Genomic DNA, 17025 nt, shown 5'->3' with positions numbered 1-17025 from the left:
TTGGACATACCAAAATGCTCATCTGTCCTCCAAAATTAGCTCAGAGCTAGTTCAAGGCAAGACTTTCAAGACTCTGCTTAGTTTGTGACTTCCTAGTGTCAGAAAGTTAAGTTGCCCCATATGCCATTGACTTTTATTTTAGTAGAACAAACTAAATGATCAACAGTATACTCCTTTGGAATTTTTCCTGGCCAAAGTTAGAAAATATTTCAGTTTTTAAGTATGAAAATGACGTAACAACAATAATCAAATTTTAGAAAAAAGAAAATTTGAGATAGTTCATAGCTTCATAACAGAATACAAGAACAATAAGCATCTCTGTTGTTTCTGTCCTTTTTAAATATCCGTGTTTTCATGGTTACAATGGAGTATACATACAATTTTTATATTGTTCTGCCCTTGCTTTCCTTTTGTAGTATGTTTCATTTAGATATTGCTAGAAGTCTTACTAATTCTATATTAAATAGCTATGTAATATTCCCATGGGGGAATGTTTATCTGTTCCCTTGTGGCATCTGATGTGAAGCTTTTATAAACAATTTTGAAATGAACATCTTTATGCATATAATTTTTATACTTTCTGAGTTTGGCGGGGGTGGGATTGGGCTTCAGAAATGACATCATTGGGTTATACGTTCAATCCCATTGTACCTAATTGTTCATTTTAAAAGTCTACAGAAATTTGTAATTGAAAAGGTGAGAACATTTTGTTTGCCCCAGTTACTTTTTTCTGTGTAACCAGTGAACAAGAATTTTTGGGTGTTTTGTGTACGTAGGCCTTCTCAAATAGTGGGATAGATACCAAAATGGTTAAGTTCCTTTTTGGGTTATCCTTCCTTTTTTAGGGTTCCTTCCTTTTTTAGGCTAATATTTAGCCAGAGGAGCAGACTAAGACTGGCACACACACAAGAAATAATGAGGCCAAGGTCAAGATGTCAATTATAATTTCTGAAATAGTTTAGAAGAGGTTGGCCTCTGTGATAGTTGAAGTACTGGGACATTTTTTGTGGAGGAAATAAGTTTGAATAAAATAAGACGATGTCTTAGAACAAATATTAAGTTCAAAGGACACATAGAGTTAATTTTCTTTATCTGGTTTTATTACCTAAAATAGTGACTTTCAGTTTTCAAAATATTAATCATGACCAAATTGCGATGGCAATGAAGACTTGCCATTGGCGTGCTCCTCTTTGAATTTGTGGTCATTTTAACTCTAAAATTAACTTCTATACAGAGCCCTGTTGGAATAGAGATCTTTTCAGAAACATTGCCTCTCTATCCCTTAATATGAAAAGTATGAATTTTTATTAGTTTTGACTGAATTACAGTTTATTTTTGCTTGAGACTAAACATAAGTTTCGTAATAGTGCATGCTATGTCCGTTGCCAATGGGTGATGCATGTGTCATTCCACAGACTTAGTTTGAAGTGTGGACCTGGTTTTCCCTGACAAAATAGGGTGTTTTTGAGGCAGATTTGGAATGGCTTCTCACTCCTCTGGCAGTCCTACCTGTGTGTCAGCCAAAGTACACTGACCATCGCCCCTCCTGAAAGGACAGGATTCTGGTGGTACGTCCAGAATGTCTTCCATGCGTTAAATCATGGCCTCTGCTCTGAAGGCCCTCAGAGATTTGTTGAGGGGGGAGGGGGATCAGACAGGAGAACAGATAAGTCATGTTTTAACACAGTAAACTCCGTCATACTGCAAATCTCAGCGTGCTTTCAGCGCACAATGGTGGAAAAATGGAGCTCTGTCTCTAGAGACCCAGGTTCAGCTCTCTAGAGAAAAAGCATTGGAGTTAGGTTTTGACAGATGGAATGTGCCAGGTGAAGACCAGCCCGGGCAGAGGGAAAGGAAGGCATTCAGGTCAGAGGAAATGGGCGGCCGGCACAGTGTTGTACTGGCACTCAGGGCCCCTGGGGAAGGGGGGCTTGAGGAGGAGGGTTTCGGCGGAGTCTCTTCGGCACATCAGTGGTGTTCATGACTCTCTGGTCTCTGTCTTCAAGGTTTCCAGCTCATGGTTGTTCAGCTCTTAAGACAAGCTGAGCAATATGACAAGTGTTTCTTATAAAGGGATTAGCAAGGTTTAGAGTATAGAAACCAAGGGCTTGCTGGGGACTTTAAGACCATCTTGCTTCATAGCCATCGTATTTCCATGAAGATGAGATGCCAGGAAACTCTCAATCTCAAGTGACCCAGTATCTTTTGAAAAAGAGAAATAACAAGGGATAAAATTATTGCCAAAAATTAAAAAAAACCCCAAAAGATTGAAATTGCTATTATCTTGGGTGTTTTCATCGAATCTATCTTACTGAAGTCTTTTAAGGTTGAGATGTTCAAATATTAGCTTACAATTTGCTTTTCTGCCTCATTTGAAAAACGTGGTCCTCTGCGTGTTCATGTGTTCATTGTATTAATATTATGCAGGCTTGACTGGCTAATGTATTACTAGAAACCCAGTAAAGATCATCCTTGGTCATTCTTTCTTTAGATCAAATGGACATCTTTTTAGATTCCAGGCATCTCTGAACTTTGGCTCTAACCGTATTTCTCATTGCATTTGAAAGCTTTTTCTGTCACCTGGTTTCCAATGACCAGCCCCGTGGGAGCTTGAAAATATGAGGCTCTTTGCTTTTTGATAAACACTTTGAAGCAGAAAAGGCTGCTTTGCATTTTATTCATTTGATTGAGCCCATGCTACTCGGGAATCAGTGAGAAAACAGAAGCTTCTGGGTGAAAAGGTTGTACATACCCAGGTGAGAAAAAAATGACCAGTTTCATGCACATCTTTACATTTGTTTGATCTTGCACATCTCTTGGATTGCCTGGGTTGGTTAAGGTCACTGAAAGTCACCAAGGCTCATTCCAGTCACTGGAGACAGGAAGGGAGCTAGGATGGGGCTTCCGGGGTTGGAGGCCCACCAGGCCCAAGGCAGTGGGATCAGGCTGGTGCAGGGAGAAAAGCCAGGCAAGGATCTGAAAGGCACTTTAGGAAAATAACTGGCAGAATATTATTCATGGGTTGGGCATGAGGGGCAAAGGATAAAATGGAATGAAAAGCCATCTATTCCAAATTTGCCAGGCTCAAAGAAGTTGTTAGTATGAATACAGATAGGCAGTTCTGTTTCTTCTTCCTCTTACACTTTTTTGTCTTTCATGAGCCCAATTCTTAAGACACTGAAAAAGAAATGATAGACAAAAATCTTGAGAGTAATTTCAGTGACTAAGTGATGAGTCACTGGGTGTGGCAGTCCTTTGCACAATATGAGCTCAGTAATGAAGTGGAGAGCAAATTGAGTAAATACCATCCCGTCCCTATTTGCTTTCTGCTTACTTGTCGCGAGCCTGTCAGGAAGGGCGATCATATCATTCTCTACATTCTTATATGGAATATAATGTAATCTCTCTTCCCCTCCAAAGGGCAAGGGATGAGGGAGAGAGGAGAGATTAATCCATTCATCGATCTTGGCCTTCCGGTGAGACAACAGCAGAAATCTTACCTTTCAAATAACGTTGAATTTTTAAAAGCTTTTAATAAAATTATAAAGCACTAATGACTCACTGAAAAGAAAAATCTCACCAATATAGAAATCCCTGATGTGAAAGACAAAATAATTCAGTCCTTCAGTCCTACTTTCGCATACACACATAAACGTTTTTTTACACCCATGGGAAACTGCTTTTGCTGTAAAGATTTTTAAGATGTCTGCTTTTTTGTGAAATGGGTGCTCTGAGCTCTGTGGAATTTTGTATGTTTCCAAGGCCAGTCTGAGCTCACTCTCGCAGACTAGTTAGCAAGGACAGGCTCAGATTCAGATCACTGGTGGTTTCAAAATCCTAGCTTGGGGAGTAAGGCTATTTGTCTCCTAGCGTTGTTGCCAGGATCCAGTGAGCTGCAAAGCCCCGTACGGGGACAAAGCCAGTGGACAACAGAGGTGAACTTTGGTACGTGGTAATTGGATTTAGTCTTTTAGAATAAAGTCCAAGGACCCCAGGGCTCCCTTTCTGCTCTGTAGCTCCCCAAAGTAGAACCAGAGCTCATTTCAATATCTGACTCCACATCTTCCTCATCACGGGGCTGCTTATTGATTATATCAATATCTTATAAAGGATGTCTGGCTTCTTTTTCTTTTGGAGACTTATATAACATTCTGGTAAATATTGTCTTTCAGGGCTCTAACTTGCTGTTTCCCCGACTTTGGGACAGGTCGTCACAGAAAGTACAGATGCATGACGACAGTGGGATCTCAAGGCAGAGAAGGGATTTGTTGTGTCCTCATGGGCGAGTCTTCACGATGGTCAAGAGTGGGCACATGGGTGTGCATGCTCACACACATGCACACCCATGTGCACACATACACGTGTGCCTCTGGGAATCTGCCTTCATGGAGTTCTGGGCTCTTCCAATGCTTCTCTTTTAAAGGCCACGGAGGCTGGAGATCCCTTAATGAGTGACCCCTTGTGTGTCTGTCTCTCCGCAGGAATACACTGTGAGTCGTACAAGGACCCCTGCGCTAACATCAGCTGTCTGAATGGAGGCACCTGTGACAGTGAGGGTCTAAATGGCACCTGTGTCTGCGCACCCGGGTTTACAGGCAAGTGATCCTGGAACTGAGTTTTAAATCTATCCCCAAATCCTAAAGGTGGCAGTTGTTAAAACAACAACAACAACAAAAAAAACCCAAAAGCCGAAAACCAACTGAGAAATCTCCGTGCATACATTATTGCAAAATATGAATACCGTTGCAAAATGCAACTAGGCATTGCTTGGACAAAGATTTATTTTAAAACAATTGGCTGTGTTGTCATTAAATGAGGTTCTTCTGAATGCAGCGTCTGGCATGGAAGGCTGCTGACATTGCCATTGCTGTACGTTTCCAGAGCCGTAGCTGGGAAACATGAGAAATGAGCCATTACACCAACAGCTGAGAAAGTTCAAGTGTTCACGGACAAAGGGGGAAGGAAGGATCGAATGCGTCTTTTCTAGAAATTGCGTTTGGTGACCGCATTTATTTTTACTGAAAGATGCAACAGTGGCAGGATTTTGAACAATAAGGGGAGGTTGTGGTGGTGGTGGGTAGTGAGGGGGACAGACTTCAGCTACGGTGTTGTCAATTGTTAGTGAAGTACAGATGCTTGAGGTGTGGAGAATAGGGAGAGAAAAGGTCCGAGAGTGAAGGAGATTGGGAGGGCAGGGACAGGGTTGGGTGCTGGAGAAGCCTTGGTGGCTGCTGAGCTCTGAGTGGGAGGAGTCATTTCTAGACTAGGGATCCTTCTAAATCACCCCCTACCCTATGGACTTCAGGGAGGCCTTGAATCCCTGAAATTGGATTTCAGTGAGACATCCTATGTATGGGTATCTGTTGAGAGGAGGCTCACATTTTCCTCACAGTCTCAGAAGGAACTATGAACCATTGGAGTAGAGAAGGTTCCATCCTTTGCTTTCCCATCAGAACCCAAGAGTTCCGGAATGGAGAGTGTAGGACAAGTCTAGGTTTCCAGAGGTTGCTAAACCAACAAAAACATCCAGGTCACTCTGGTTTGCAAGTTGGGAAAGGTTGACATATGAAGTGCCCACAGAACAAGGTGGGGTCTTCAGCTGCAGGAAAGCCTGTGTTAGCTCTGCCTGGAGAGCAGCTCGGGGCGCTCCCCTCTCTCCAGCTGAGCAGCGGCAGCCTGGGGGATTTCATAGAGCACGGGCTCCTGGTCCATCCCTGGGGACCCTCTTTTGTGCCTCTGGAGAAGATGCCAGCGGTCAAGATGTGGGAGAAGCGACTTCTGATCTTCCTTCTATTTATCTGTGTCACATCCTGTGTTTTCCTTTTGGGTTTTCCTGAGACTGAGAAGTGGGCTCATTCCAGAAAATGATTCGCAGATGGTTTTGTTTTGCTGACTGGTTTATAAACACACACAGACATTTATACTCATCAATGGATGCAAAAATAATATTGGGGAAGCATTCTGGGTCTTTTTTTCCTCAGACATTTTTATCTCACAAATCATAAAAAGCTTGGAGAGAAGATTAGAAGATATATGGCTATAGGAAGAAACCCGACAGCTTGGAGGTAGCCATTAATATCTTGATACATATATCCAGAGATTTTCCTGAAGTTCCATGTGTATGACATAGAACATTTAGTGTATATGCATATATATTTGAATAAAAGAGAATCATATTTATCCTACTATATTATAACCTACTTCTCACTTAAAAATACATGTATATCATAAATGTGGTTCCACCTGAAGAAATAGCCTTCTGTTTTACCATTTTTGCTGGCTGCCCTATAGCTCATTATATAAAATGTTGGTTTTTTTCCTAACACGTCGCCCATTTAACTTTTTGGGGAGTTGAGAACTTTTCTCTATTAGAAACAACATTGCTATGAGTATTCTCAGATGTACATCTTTGTGGACTTGTCTGATTATTTCTTTGAGCTAATTTCCTGGAGTCCCAGGGTCCAGGAAAATATGTACATATTTCCATACTGCTCTTGTGAAAGAACACTGTACCAAAATTCACTTCTACCAAGAGTATACAGGGACATCTATTCTCCTAACTTCATACAGATACTGAGAATTGTCATTCTGGTGGCCAAAAATGCCCTTTAAGCGTTTTCGTTTGTAGGTCTCTGATTCATAATAAGATTGTATACTTTCAAAATATATGCATGGTCATTTGTGTCTCTTCTTTTGTAAACTCCCTATTCATATCCTTTCTTTGCTTTTCTACCATTTATGTTAACCAACCTTCCTACCTTCCTTTCTTTCTTTTACTTTAAAATTTTTTAAAAAGATTTTATTTATTTATTTGACAGACAGAGATCACAAGTAGGCAGAGAGGCAGGCAGAGAGTGAGAGGGGGAAGCAGGCTCCCTGCTGAGCAGGGAGCCCAATGTGGGGCTCGATCCCAGGACCCTGGGATCATGACCTGAGCCGAAGGCAGAGGCTTTAACCAACTGAGCCACCCACGCACCCCTTACTTTAAATTTTTATTTTAATTCCAGTTAGCTAACACTTATGTTAATCTTTATTTTTGATTTGAAAAAGCCCTTTTTAATAAGCATATGACATTTTATATTCTATAGGTTACAAATATTTTTCTATTGCCATTTGCCTTTTAAATGTATAAGATGTTTTATTTTCCTATATTTTATTTTTGTATAATTAAATCTTGATATTTTCTTTTCCTTTCTTTTCTTGTAGTTTCATGCTAGAAAGACCCTACACATCAAGATTTTATAAACACTCTCCTATATTTTCCTAATAACATACGAGTTAATTTTTGTGCATACAAATCTTTAATCCATTTGAAATTTATCTTGGTATCTTATGGGAGATAAAATGCAATCTTTTCTCCAGAATATTTACCAAATCTCCAATTTCCTAATCTATATTCGCTCTTAGATATCCCTCTAAGATACGTTGAGCTATAGATTTTCTTCTCCCTTCCATTTTTTAAAAGATTTATTCATTATTTTAGAGAGCAAGAGAGAGGGTGAGGAGGGACAGAGGGAGAGGGAAAAAATCTCAAGCAGACTCCCTGATGAGCCCAGAGCCCTACTTGGGGCTTGATCCCAGGACCCAGAGATCATGGCCTGAGCTGGAACTAAGAGTGGGATACTCAACTGACTAAGCCACCCAGGTGTCCCCCCTACTCCCTTTCTTCTTGCATGTTTGCTAGCTCAATAAATGGTATTACCAGTATCTTGGGTTTTTCTGGGCAGAAACCAGGGGCTCATTTTGTCCTTTCGTCCTCTTTTTCCTTATCTGCATCCAAACACCAAAGAATCCTAGAACCTCTTAGATCCTCTCACTTCCTGGAACCAGCACTGGGTTGCCTTCCTCTTCTGCCTACATTAGTGCAGCCCCTCTAACCGGTCTCCCCACACCCCTTTGCCTTCATCCCTAATGCACTCCCCACACTGTGGAGACCTTATGAACTGATCTCTAATCCTGTTGCTTCCTACTTAAATGTTGCTTATTGGCATTCATTGTTTTAAGGAAAAGATCAAAGCCCTTAGTGTCGTTGTCCTGACCCTAGCAGTCTGGCCCCATCCAGCATTTCCAGCCTTGCCCTGGCTGGTTCCTGAACACCCAAGTCAGGATCTTCTCAGTAGTGTCCTTCCCTCCAGGACAAGGACAAGTGTCCTTGCCTCCTGGTCCCCTCTGCTCCCCCTCCCTGCCCCCAGGCATCTCTCTGTGGTACTCACCCTGATCAGAGGGTTCCGACCTCACTCTAAACTGGTCTTTGAAAACAACAAATGTCTATTTCCCTTCAGCCCTGGTGACTGTTCTGGCGGCAGAGGACCACAGAACATTCCCAAAGTTGTTTGGAGAGTGCTGTTAATATCCTTTACAGAACACTGGTCCCATGAGATGCTTCTTGGAAAAAGCATCTGTGGCTGAATGAATTTGGGACATGGTACCATGTGGATATTCATAAAGGATGTCTGGGAACTACAGGCTCTGAGAGGTCGTACAGTAAGGAATTTTATTTGCCTTTGTTTATTTTCCAAATATTTTTGATCATAGAACCTTTCTTCTTAAGAAGAACCTAGAGTATTCTGAGAATTAACATGCATGGAAGAGTCTGGTGATAAAATACTCCCTTCCACCACGTAAGGAGCGATGCTGCCTGTCCTCTTTGAATTGCTATCTTGGCACCAAATACTTTTATTTTACCTGAGAGTTCGCAAAACTTACTCTTGTTCCACTATTAAGTACTCAAAAGCCCTCTAATTGACTAAGTGGAGTGAATTAGACCAATCATTGTTACATAATTAGACACTCAATCCAACGGCACATTTACCTTATGAGATTGGCTTTTTCAGCTTGGGTTTATTTTGCTCTTCTTCTAGGGTGTTTAGGGGAGACGTTAGATTATTGATTTGAGGCTCTTCCTTATTTCTCATGTGTATAATTTGGAGCCATAAATTCACCCTTCAACACTTCTTTGGCTGTTGGGGGCACCTGGGTGGCTCTTGATTTTGGCTCAGGTGATGATCTCAGGGTCCTGGGATTGAGCCCCATCTCAGGTTCTGCACTCATCATGGACCCCGCTTGGGATTCCCTCTCACTCTCTCTCTCTCTCTCTAAAGTAAATAAATAAAATCTTAAAGAAAAATATTATTTGGCTCTGTCCCACAGATTTTATGTCATATTTTCATTTTCATTCAATTTTGTTTAGGTCCCTTGAGATTTTCTCTTTCATCTATGGAGTATTTGTAAGTTGTTTTGTAGCTGGGCCTTGTTTTTTTGTTTTGTTTTTTTTTCCCATGGACTTTTGGGCTCTCCTGAGTTGCTGGCTTCTCCAACATCTGGTCTGGAACGTAAGAAGCCAGAAGAAAACTCAGGAGCTCACCTCCACGTTGTTCTGTGGATCCCGAGTTTCCCTGCCCGTCTGTCTCTTCCTGACCTCTCAGAGTCTTCTCATGTTTGTTTTCTTTTCTTTTCTTTTTTAAAGATTTTATTTATTTATTTGATAGAGAGAGAGCACAAGTAGGCAGAGTGCTGGGCAGAGGGAGAGGGAGAAGCAGGTTCCCCCCTGAGCAGTGAGCCCGATGATGGGGCTCTATCCCAGGACCCTGGGATCATGACCTGAGCCAAAGGCAGAGGCTTTAACCCACTGAGCCACCCAGGCACCCCTCATGTTTGTTTTCTGTATAAGGTTGAGAGTTTTTGCTTGTTGGAAGAGTAGGAAAAATATTTCCGTCTCACCATTTTGGAAGCAGAAATCTCATTCTGGCTGCTTTTGGGATTTTTCCTTGATTACTTACTTTTAACAAATTAATCACGATGTTCCTTGGTGTGATTTTGTTAGTGTTTATCCTGCTTGGGATTTGGTGTAATTCTTGGATCTGTGGTTTTATAGTTTAATCAGATTTGGAAAATTTTTAGCCATTATTCCACCAAATATTATTTTATGTCCTACTCCCCTTTCCTGGGACTCTAATTACATCTGTTAGACTATTTAAAATTGTACAACAGGTCACTGAGTTTATACTGAGTGTAAAATATTTTTTTTTCCCCTGAGACTCAGGGTATTTAGCTCCTATTACTGTTGTCAAGTTTACTAATTTATTCTGCAGAATCTAGTCTGCTGTGAAAGTCATCCAGCATTGTCTTTAATTTCAGATACTGGATTTTTCATATCTTGATGTTCCATCGGTTCTTTTCTATATCTTTCATTTCTATCCTCATTTTGTTCATGGTTTCCTTCACATTTTGAGCAAATTCCTTGTTTACTCAACATCATCCATGATTTCTGAATTTGTGTCTTTGGACTGATACTTCTTTCGGTTATGGATTACATATTCCTCTTTCTTTGCCTAGCTAACAGGCCTTGTGTGGATGGACGGTCATTGGGAGTTATTGAGTGTTTGGGTTTTTTGTGTTACTTTTTTTTAAGTGCTGGCCTTCCCACCCTCCCCCCCCCCCCCCGCCCGGCAGGTATGTAAGTTACTTGCTGGCCTAAGTGATCCTTTCAAGGTTTGTTTTTCTACTTTGGGGAATAGGTCTGTGGTCGCCTTTCCTCTAGGATAGAGATGCCCTAGGACTGAGGTGCTGCTTTTTTCCACTGAAGCGCTGGGTGACCAATGAAATATGTGTTTTCTGACTTGGGAGACTTTGAACACAGGCCTCTAAGAGCTTGGGGAACTGCTCATGCTTCACGGTGTTTGCCAAGGCTGTGGAGTTCCAGTGTACTCACACACAGGATTCAGCAACAAACTCAAGGGGACGCAGGACATCTCTGATGCTCTTTTTCTGACTGGTTCTATCTTCTTTGGGACGCTGTCCCACACGTTGCAGCTACCTCGTCTCCCACAAAGTCCTGTTGTCCTTGGTTCAGGGAAACACTGTGTTCTCGGTCGGCTGCAGGCAGGGAGCCAGGACGATCACGGTACTCAGCTGTTCTGTTTTCCCTCTCTTGGGTGCACTGCCTGTTGCCTAATGTCTTAAAAGTGTTTTTCTTTAAATATATATTTCATCTGCTTTACTGTGGTAGGCCAAGAGAGCTTTCTGTCACTCCATCACAGCGGAAGAAGTTCCAGATAATTTTTAACATTTATTTAATCTGGAATAATAAAGTATCTGGAAGCAGGAAGGAGATATAGTTAATGTACCCATTCCCATACCTGGCACACAGTAGCTCTATATTTAATTCTCGGTATTCTGATTATGATGATTTTCATTGATATCATTCAGTGTGGGCTGTATTAATCGAAGGGTTTACTCACAGCCGTGACTTTTTAATTTTTTTTCACTTTAATGGATCTGAGTAAAGCATACAGAATTAAAGAGCACATGTGTGCATTTTTATAAACACTATCAAATTTTGATGCCTACTCTGCACACTGCTTCTTAGAAAGTAGTAGATTGAAAAGCAATTGTAAAAGATTTAAAGCTCAGACTCCGATTTCCAGCCTTAGTCAAGTAGAAATTTCATTATGTATTCTCTTTACAAATGTTACTCAAGCACAACAGTGATTTAAAAGTAATTGATTTTTTTCCCCGACTCGAATTAAAAAGAAAGTAAGTGAGTCAACAAAAAAGTCATCTGGCTCAAGCCAGCAAAAGCATAAAGATTTATTAAGTCAACTCTGAGTAAGGCAAGGTGATATAATACACCAAGAACTCTTCTAAAATAAGCCAGAATGCATATTGATTGAGTGGAATGGTAGGGTGCACAGAAAAACGTAATACTCATACTATGGGGAACTTGAAATGAATTTACATACAAATGAATATACATACAACAGAGTCACTCTCCATGGTTTATAATGAATCTTCAAATACCTTGCGTAAAACTGATGTCAGAAAGGGGCGCCTGGGTGGCTCAGTGGGTTAAGCCGCTGCCTTCGGCTCAGGTCATGATCTCAGAGTCCTGGGATCGAGCCCTGCATTGGGCTCTCTGCTCAGCAGGGAGCCTGCTTCTTCCTCTCTCTGCCTGCCTCTCTGCCTGCTTGTGATCTCTCTGTCAAATAAATAAATAAAATCTTTAAAAAAAAAAAAAAGACTGATGTCAGAAAGCATGATCTCTGTAAGGCAGAGAAGAGCGGTCATGTTTGGGAGTCTTTTGGTTGAAAATATGCCTCGAGAATCACCCTGTCCATATCCCTATGCCATGCACCATGCGTCTCCCCAGGGGTTGGCCAGAGCACCTGTGCTGTGGAAGTAGCTGCTGGCTGTTTGCATCCTAGACTGGCGTGGAGTTGATATCATTAGCTGGTGTCATTTAATCCATCCCCAGTGTGGCCCTAATAGCACAGTGATGAAGAAATCCAGACAGGGATAGGCTTGGGACTCTCTCTGGTACCCCAGCCCTTTGGATCCCAGGTTTTAGATATTTCATCCATACCTACGAGTTCATTCCATTTCCCCCATCATTCTCTATCTCTGTCAAATCCTTCCAATCTGGGAGTTGGGGGGCGCCTAGGAGGAGACAAATTTACAGACCGCGGACTTCTCCCAACTATATTAGCTCACCTTGGAGATCCAAGAACCAGTACATGCATTAGGGTTAGTCTGGACCCTGGGTTGGGCATTTACCTCACTGGTCCAGAAAGCTCTGGACCAAAGCAGGAACAGATGAGCTGGACTAGCTCAAGGACTGCCCGGAATTTAGGGGATCAGAAGGGTTTGACGCTGACATTGGACTTGCGGAGCAGAGGGGAGTTTTTGAGTTTTGCCAGGAGGTGAAGTCAGGTGAGTCATGGAGAAGTCAGGCTGTTTCTGCTGCTGGGGCTGCAAAGGTAACAGGGCATCTTCTTGAAGAAAGTGCGGTTTTCAGATGCCCAGCTCAAGACAGCCATTGCCTAGTAAATACTTCAATTAAGCTTGTCTTCCCAAATGGTTGGAAAATAGTACTGGTGTATATATATTTGCCAAGGACTTTGACTTAGTCCTTTTCATGTTTCTCAGCACGTTCTTGTTTATATGTCTCCTCAACCAGTCTGCCACGGAATGCCGGCTGTAATTGGTTAGTCTGTGCCCTTTCACGCTCAAAGCTATCGCCCCATTAATAGCAAGACAACCTTCGGAATAGGTTAGTGAGAGGCAATCAATTTCATGTCTCTCCCATTGATGTAAATCACTATATTTATTGTGGGAAACACTCACTTAGACACTACTGAATTACAATCAACCTAGGAGGGCCTCAAAGTAGTAAACGTTTTATTCGACAGATTTCACTTAGTTAAAAATAAAATAGTCAGATGCCAGGTAAGAAACAAGTGTGAAATGAAACAGACACGAAATATATCAGCATGAGATTCCTGCTCTAAAATGGGCTGGGAGTGACATATGGTGGTTTTATAAATGTGAGGTAAACCACTAGCAGAGAGGAAAGTACTTTAATACTAATTAAGTAAGCCTAGAAGTGACTCTCCACACGTACATGGAAGCATTGCCTTTGAAAACCGACAAAATACTTGATTTTGCTCCTTGGCTTTAGTCGAGGATTGTAGCAGTGCTGGGGAGGGGGTTGGTTTGTTTTATTTTTTGAGTATCACTTTTTACATGTCTCTAAGCAAACAGAGATATATTTTTAAAGTTCCTTTCTCTTGTTTTTCAAACTCTTAAGAGAGATTGCCTCAATTTGAAATGTCCTGGTCCATTCATTTGATGAGACGCCTTGCGGTTCGAGACACATACCCATCTTGTATTGACTGGTAGTATGGCTTAAACTCAGTAAAGTGGCTTTGTTTGTGTAACTTGTGAGAACAAACTGTTTCCCGTAAGTTGGTGTTTGGACCACCATGACATCAGCCTATGGTCTAGTTTGTTAGTTTAAACCAGTCTCTCTGATGGGGGCAGGGGTGCCCCAGAATGTTGGGTCTAGACAGGGTCAAGAGCTCCATTTTTTCATCATGGGGGAAAGACAGGCTGGAGTGAACGTGAGCTTCCCTGGAGCCATCATTTCCCAGGGGAAGCTGAGTCAGGGCTGGGCTAACCCTAGATCTCAGAACTGTCTTTTCTTTGCGGCGTGGGGGGGTGGGGAGGCGCTGACGCTTTTCCTTTGCATTTCCATCTTTCCCAGAAACATAGCCAGGCATTTGGAAAATGAAGTAAATGTTCATAATTGACTCTGGCTAGGCATACAGCTGTGCCCTAGAACTATCCAGAAAAATAGTCAAATATCCAGGCTCACACACTCAAACACTTGGCCACAAAAAAATATCACAAATTGTGAGTCTTTGGCTTTCTGGAGTTTCAGAAAAATAAATAAGAAGGTTTAGCAGATGAAATTCAAAATAAAATAGAGTTAAAAAAAATCAGGAACCCCAGTTCGCTTTTCCCATCAACCTCAAAAGGTTTATTCAGACATAAGAATCAGCCTCAGTTAACTATTTGACTTGACTAAAGGAGATTCTTTTGATGAGTGCCTTTTTTTTTTTTTCCTTTTTTAGTTTGCTTAAGCAAAAGGTCCCTTGTCTGGCATTTTGGGGAGAGTTCCACACTCTAGGTACACAGCCAACTGGACTCCGTTGCTAGAGACCATCACCCTGGCTTCAGATCGCCACTTGGCCAGAGCAGTGATGGGTGATGGTGTCGCTGGGGCAGGCAGCTGTCATCACCACGTTTCTTTATCTCTGTAGGTGACGAGTGTGACATTGACATAAATGAATGTGACAGTAACCCCTGCCATCACGCCGGCACCTGCCTGGACCAGCCCAATGGTTACACCTGCCACTGCCCCCACGGCTGGGTGGGTGCAAACTGCGAGATCCGTAAGTATTTTTGCTCGTATTTAACCTCGAATATTCATTCAACGAGAAGAGGATGCTGAGCATGTACAGGTGGCCCCTGTCAACAACAGATGGGCGGTGAGCCAGAGAGCTAACCTGAGTCACCCGTGCCCCCGCGAGTCCCAGAGGAGTACCTTTGCTTGTTGCTCTATGCCCTTCCCCCTCCTTCCTGAGTCTGAATCCAGCCTTTCTGCTGGGATGGGAATGTGCAGATGTCATCCAGAGTTCACGGCTCCTAAGACAGCCAAAAATGTGCCGAACAGAGGAGCATTAGAATCGTATCACAAAAAAGAGTCTTTGTGTTAAAAACATGCAAAAACACACAGAATAGAAACTCGCTTTGCATTTATGTCTTCAAGCGTCTTCAAACGTGTTAGGTTCCATCCGTTGCCTGGAGAACAGTCCAGCGAGGATGAGGGTAAAAGGAAATCGGAAAAATGTTTCGAGCTGCGGAGAGTGAAGAGTTCTCTCTTAAAGATAAGCCCACCGAAGTTTGAAAATGTCATAATCAAGATTTCATGTATTAAATGAATGGACCTGCTCTAGGATGGAGGGGAAAATGAGGAGCTCTGTGGAGTTCGGTTTTCCAGCTATTTGGGAAACTGAAAAGTTCAACCCCAAATTTTCACTGAAATTCGTCAGGGCTGTGAATCTTCCATAAGGTCCCGCTCCTGGCCTCTCTCAGCCCCCCTGCTCTTTTCTTCGGGTAGAGATGGCTCTCTGCTCTGTGAGTTTGGGAGGAGGCAAAAACATATGCATAGCCCTGTTTGTCTGTCCATCCGTCTCCTTCTGGAGCTAGCCTGCTGTGGCCTCTCCTCCTCTGTTCTGTGTTTCAAGAATGACCTCCCGTGGGTGGTCCAGCAGCACCTACTTGGGCCTGTCTCCTTCCCAGTATGGTTCTGAGGTAAGGGCCACATTCTCCAAAACCAGTATGACCAGTAACGCTCTCTGGGCTCCTCCCTGCTTACTCTTTGTCTCAGAGCTTCAGAGGGGAAGAAAGTCATTGTTTTCTGGTCTCCCCGTCATTGACTTTCCTAAGCACCCCTGGAAAGAGTGGTTGTAGGACCAAATGGCCTTGCTGAAGATGGGCGGGAAGTCCTGTCTTGTTGAAGAAAGACACAGAAAGGGATTCCATGGTCCGAAGGCCGATGGCTACAAGCTGGTGTAGGATGTTAAGTCCAGTAGGGTGAAATCTGTTGTTAGAAAGCATCCCAGACTTGGATCAGCAGGACTGTGGTTCTTTCCCTGGCAGGACACTCATTGTGTGGCTGCATTGAATTATGCCATGCCACAGTTTGTTTACCCATAAAATGGGACCAGTTTTCATTCTGAAATTTGGCAATGCTGTTGGAAATGATAAAGATTGTGCCTTGGGGCAGAGTAATACCTACTTATAACTTTTAAAAATCTTAATTATGAAAATAAATGGGATAGGAGAGTATGGATAAAAAGTCGGGAACACACAAGAGGCCCTTAAAAAGTTTTTAAGCAAGGCAACATAATTATAAAAAATTGAAATTTTATTTCTCCAGTGATGATGATATAGGCAAAAGATATACAAAGATGGAATAATTGAAAGGGTAAAAGTTGGCTTCAAATTCTAGCTCCTTCATGTGACCTGGACAAAGAAAATGTACTTCTTGGGGCCTTGACATTCTCACTTATAAGATGGTGATGGGAAGATGCTGTGAGGCGAATATGTGCAGACTTCTGCTATGCAGTAGGCACTAAATAAATGCAATTTGCTGTGGCTTATATACCATGAGCTCCACCTTGGAAGGACCAACCTTTGACAGCTGTCTTGTTAGATAATGCATGCCCAGGGCGTGGGCCACACTGAATGGCCAGGTGCGAGGGGGCCCATCACACATCTTGGTCCACATGAGGGCTCTCTGTTTGCCCAGAATAGCACTTTCCATTTGATGATCTCAATTGCACCTCTCCATTAGGCCAAAGGTGCTAAAATCAACGTCATCACAGATTAAGCTCTGCTAGGTCTGGGTGTTGGATGCTTCCACCCTTGACCTGAGTGTGAGAATGGAGAATGTGCAGCTGAGGTCTGCCGTGACGTGTAATGACATGTAACCGCAACTGGTGGCCAGCATCTAGAGAACTGGATCTGAATCAAAGGGGATGGACCCAAGGACCAGGAGAGGAGAGTGCCTGGGTGGTACAGGGTCAGGTGGATAGATCCCGGTGGGAAGGCTCCGATGTGCGCAGAGAAGAAGGAGAACTGTAACCCATGTAGCTACATAGCACAGAAGCCTCCAGAGTT

General features: G+C 42.6%; 1 protein-coding gene across 1 annotated transcript in view; it reads left to right on the top strand.

Moving 5' to 3' along the window:
* LOC111143680 (delta/notch like EGF repeat containing) overlaps nt 1-17025 on the top strand; it is a 311777-nt gene that overhangs the window by 280698 nt on the left and 14054 nt on the right. Inside the window, exons 10-11 of the mRNA XM_022497511.1 lie at nt 4482-4595; nt 14601-14732. Coding sequence (XP_022353219.1) covers nt 4482-4595; nt 14601-14732 — 246 coding nt within the window. The remainder of the gene's footprint in view (nt 1-4481; nt 4596-14600; nt 14733-17025) is intronic.

This window comes from Enhydra lutris, unplaced genomic scaffold (genome assembly GCF_002288905.1).
Source record: "Enhydra lutris kenyoni isolate GAN:26980312 unplaced genomic scaffold, ASM228890v2 scaffoldscaffold1, whole genome shotgun sequence".
Lineage (NCBI taxonomy): Eukaryota > Metazoa > Chordata > Mammalia > Carnivora > Mustelidae > Enhydra > Enhydra lutris.
Note: the sequence above shows the minus strand (reverse complement) of the source record. Positions and strands in the feature narration are given on the sequence as shown.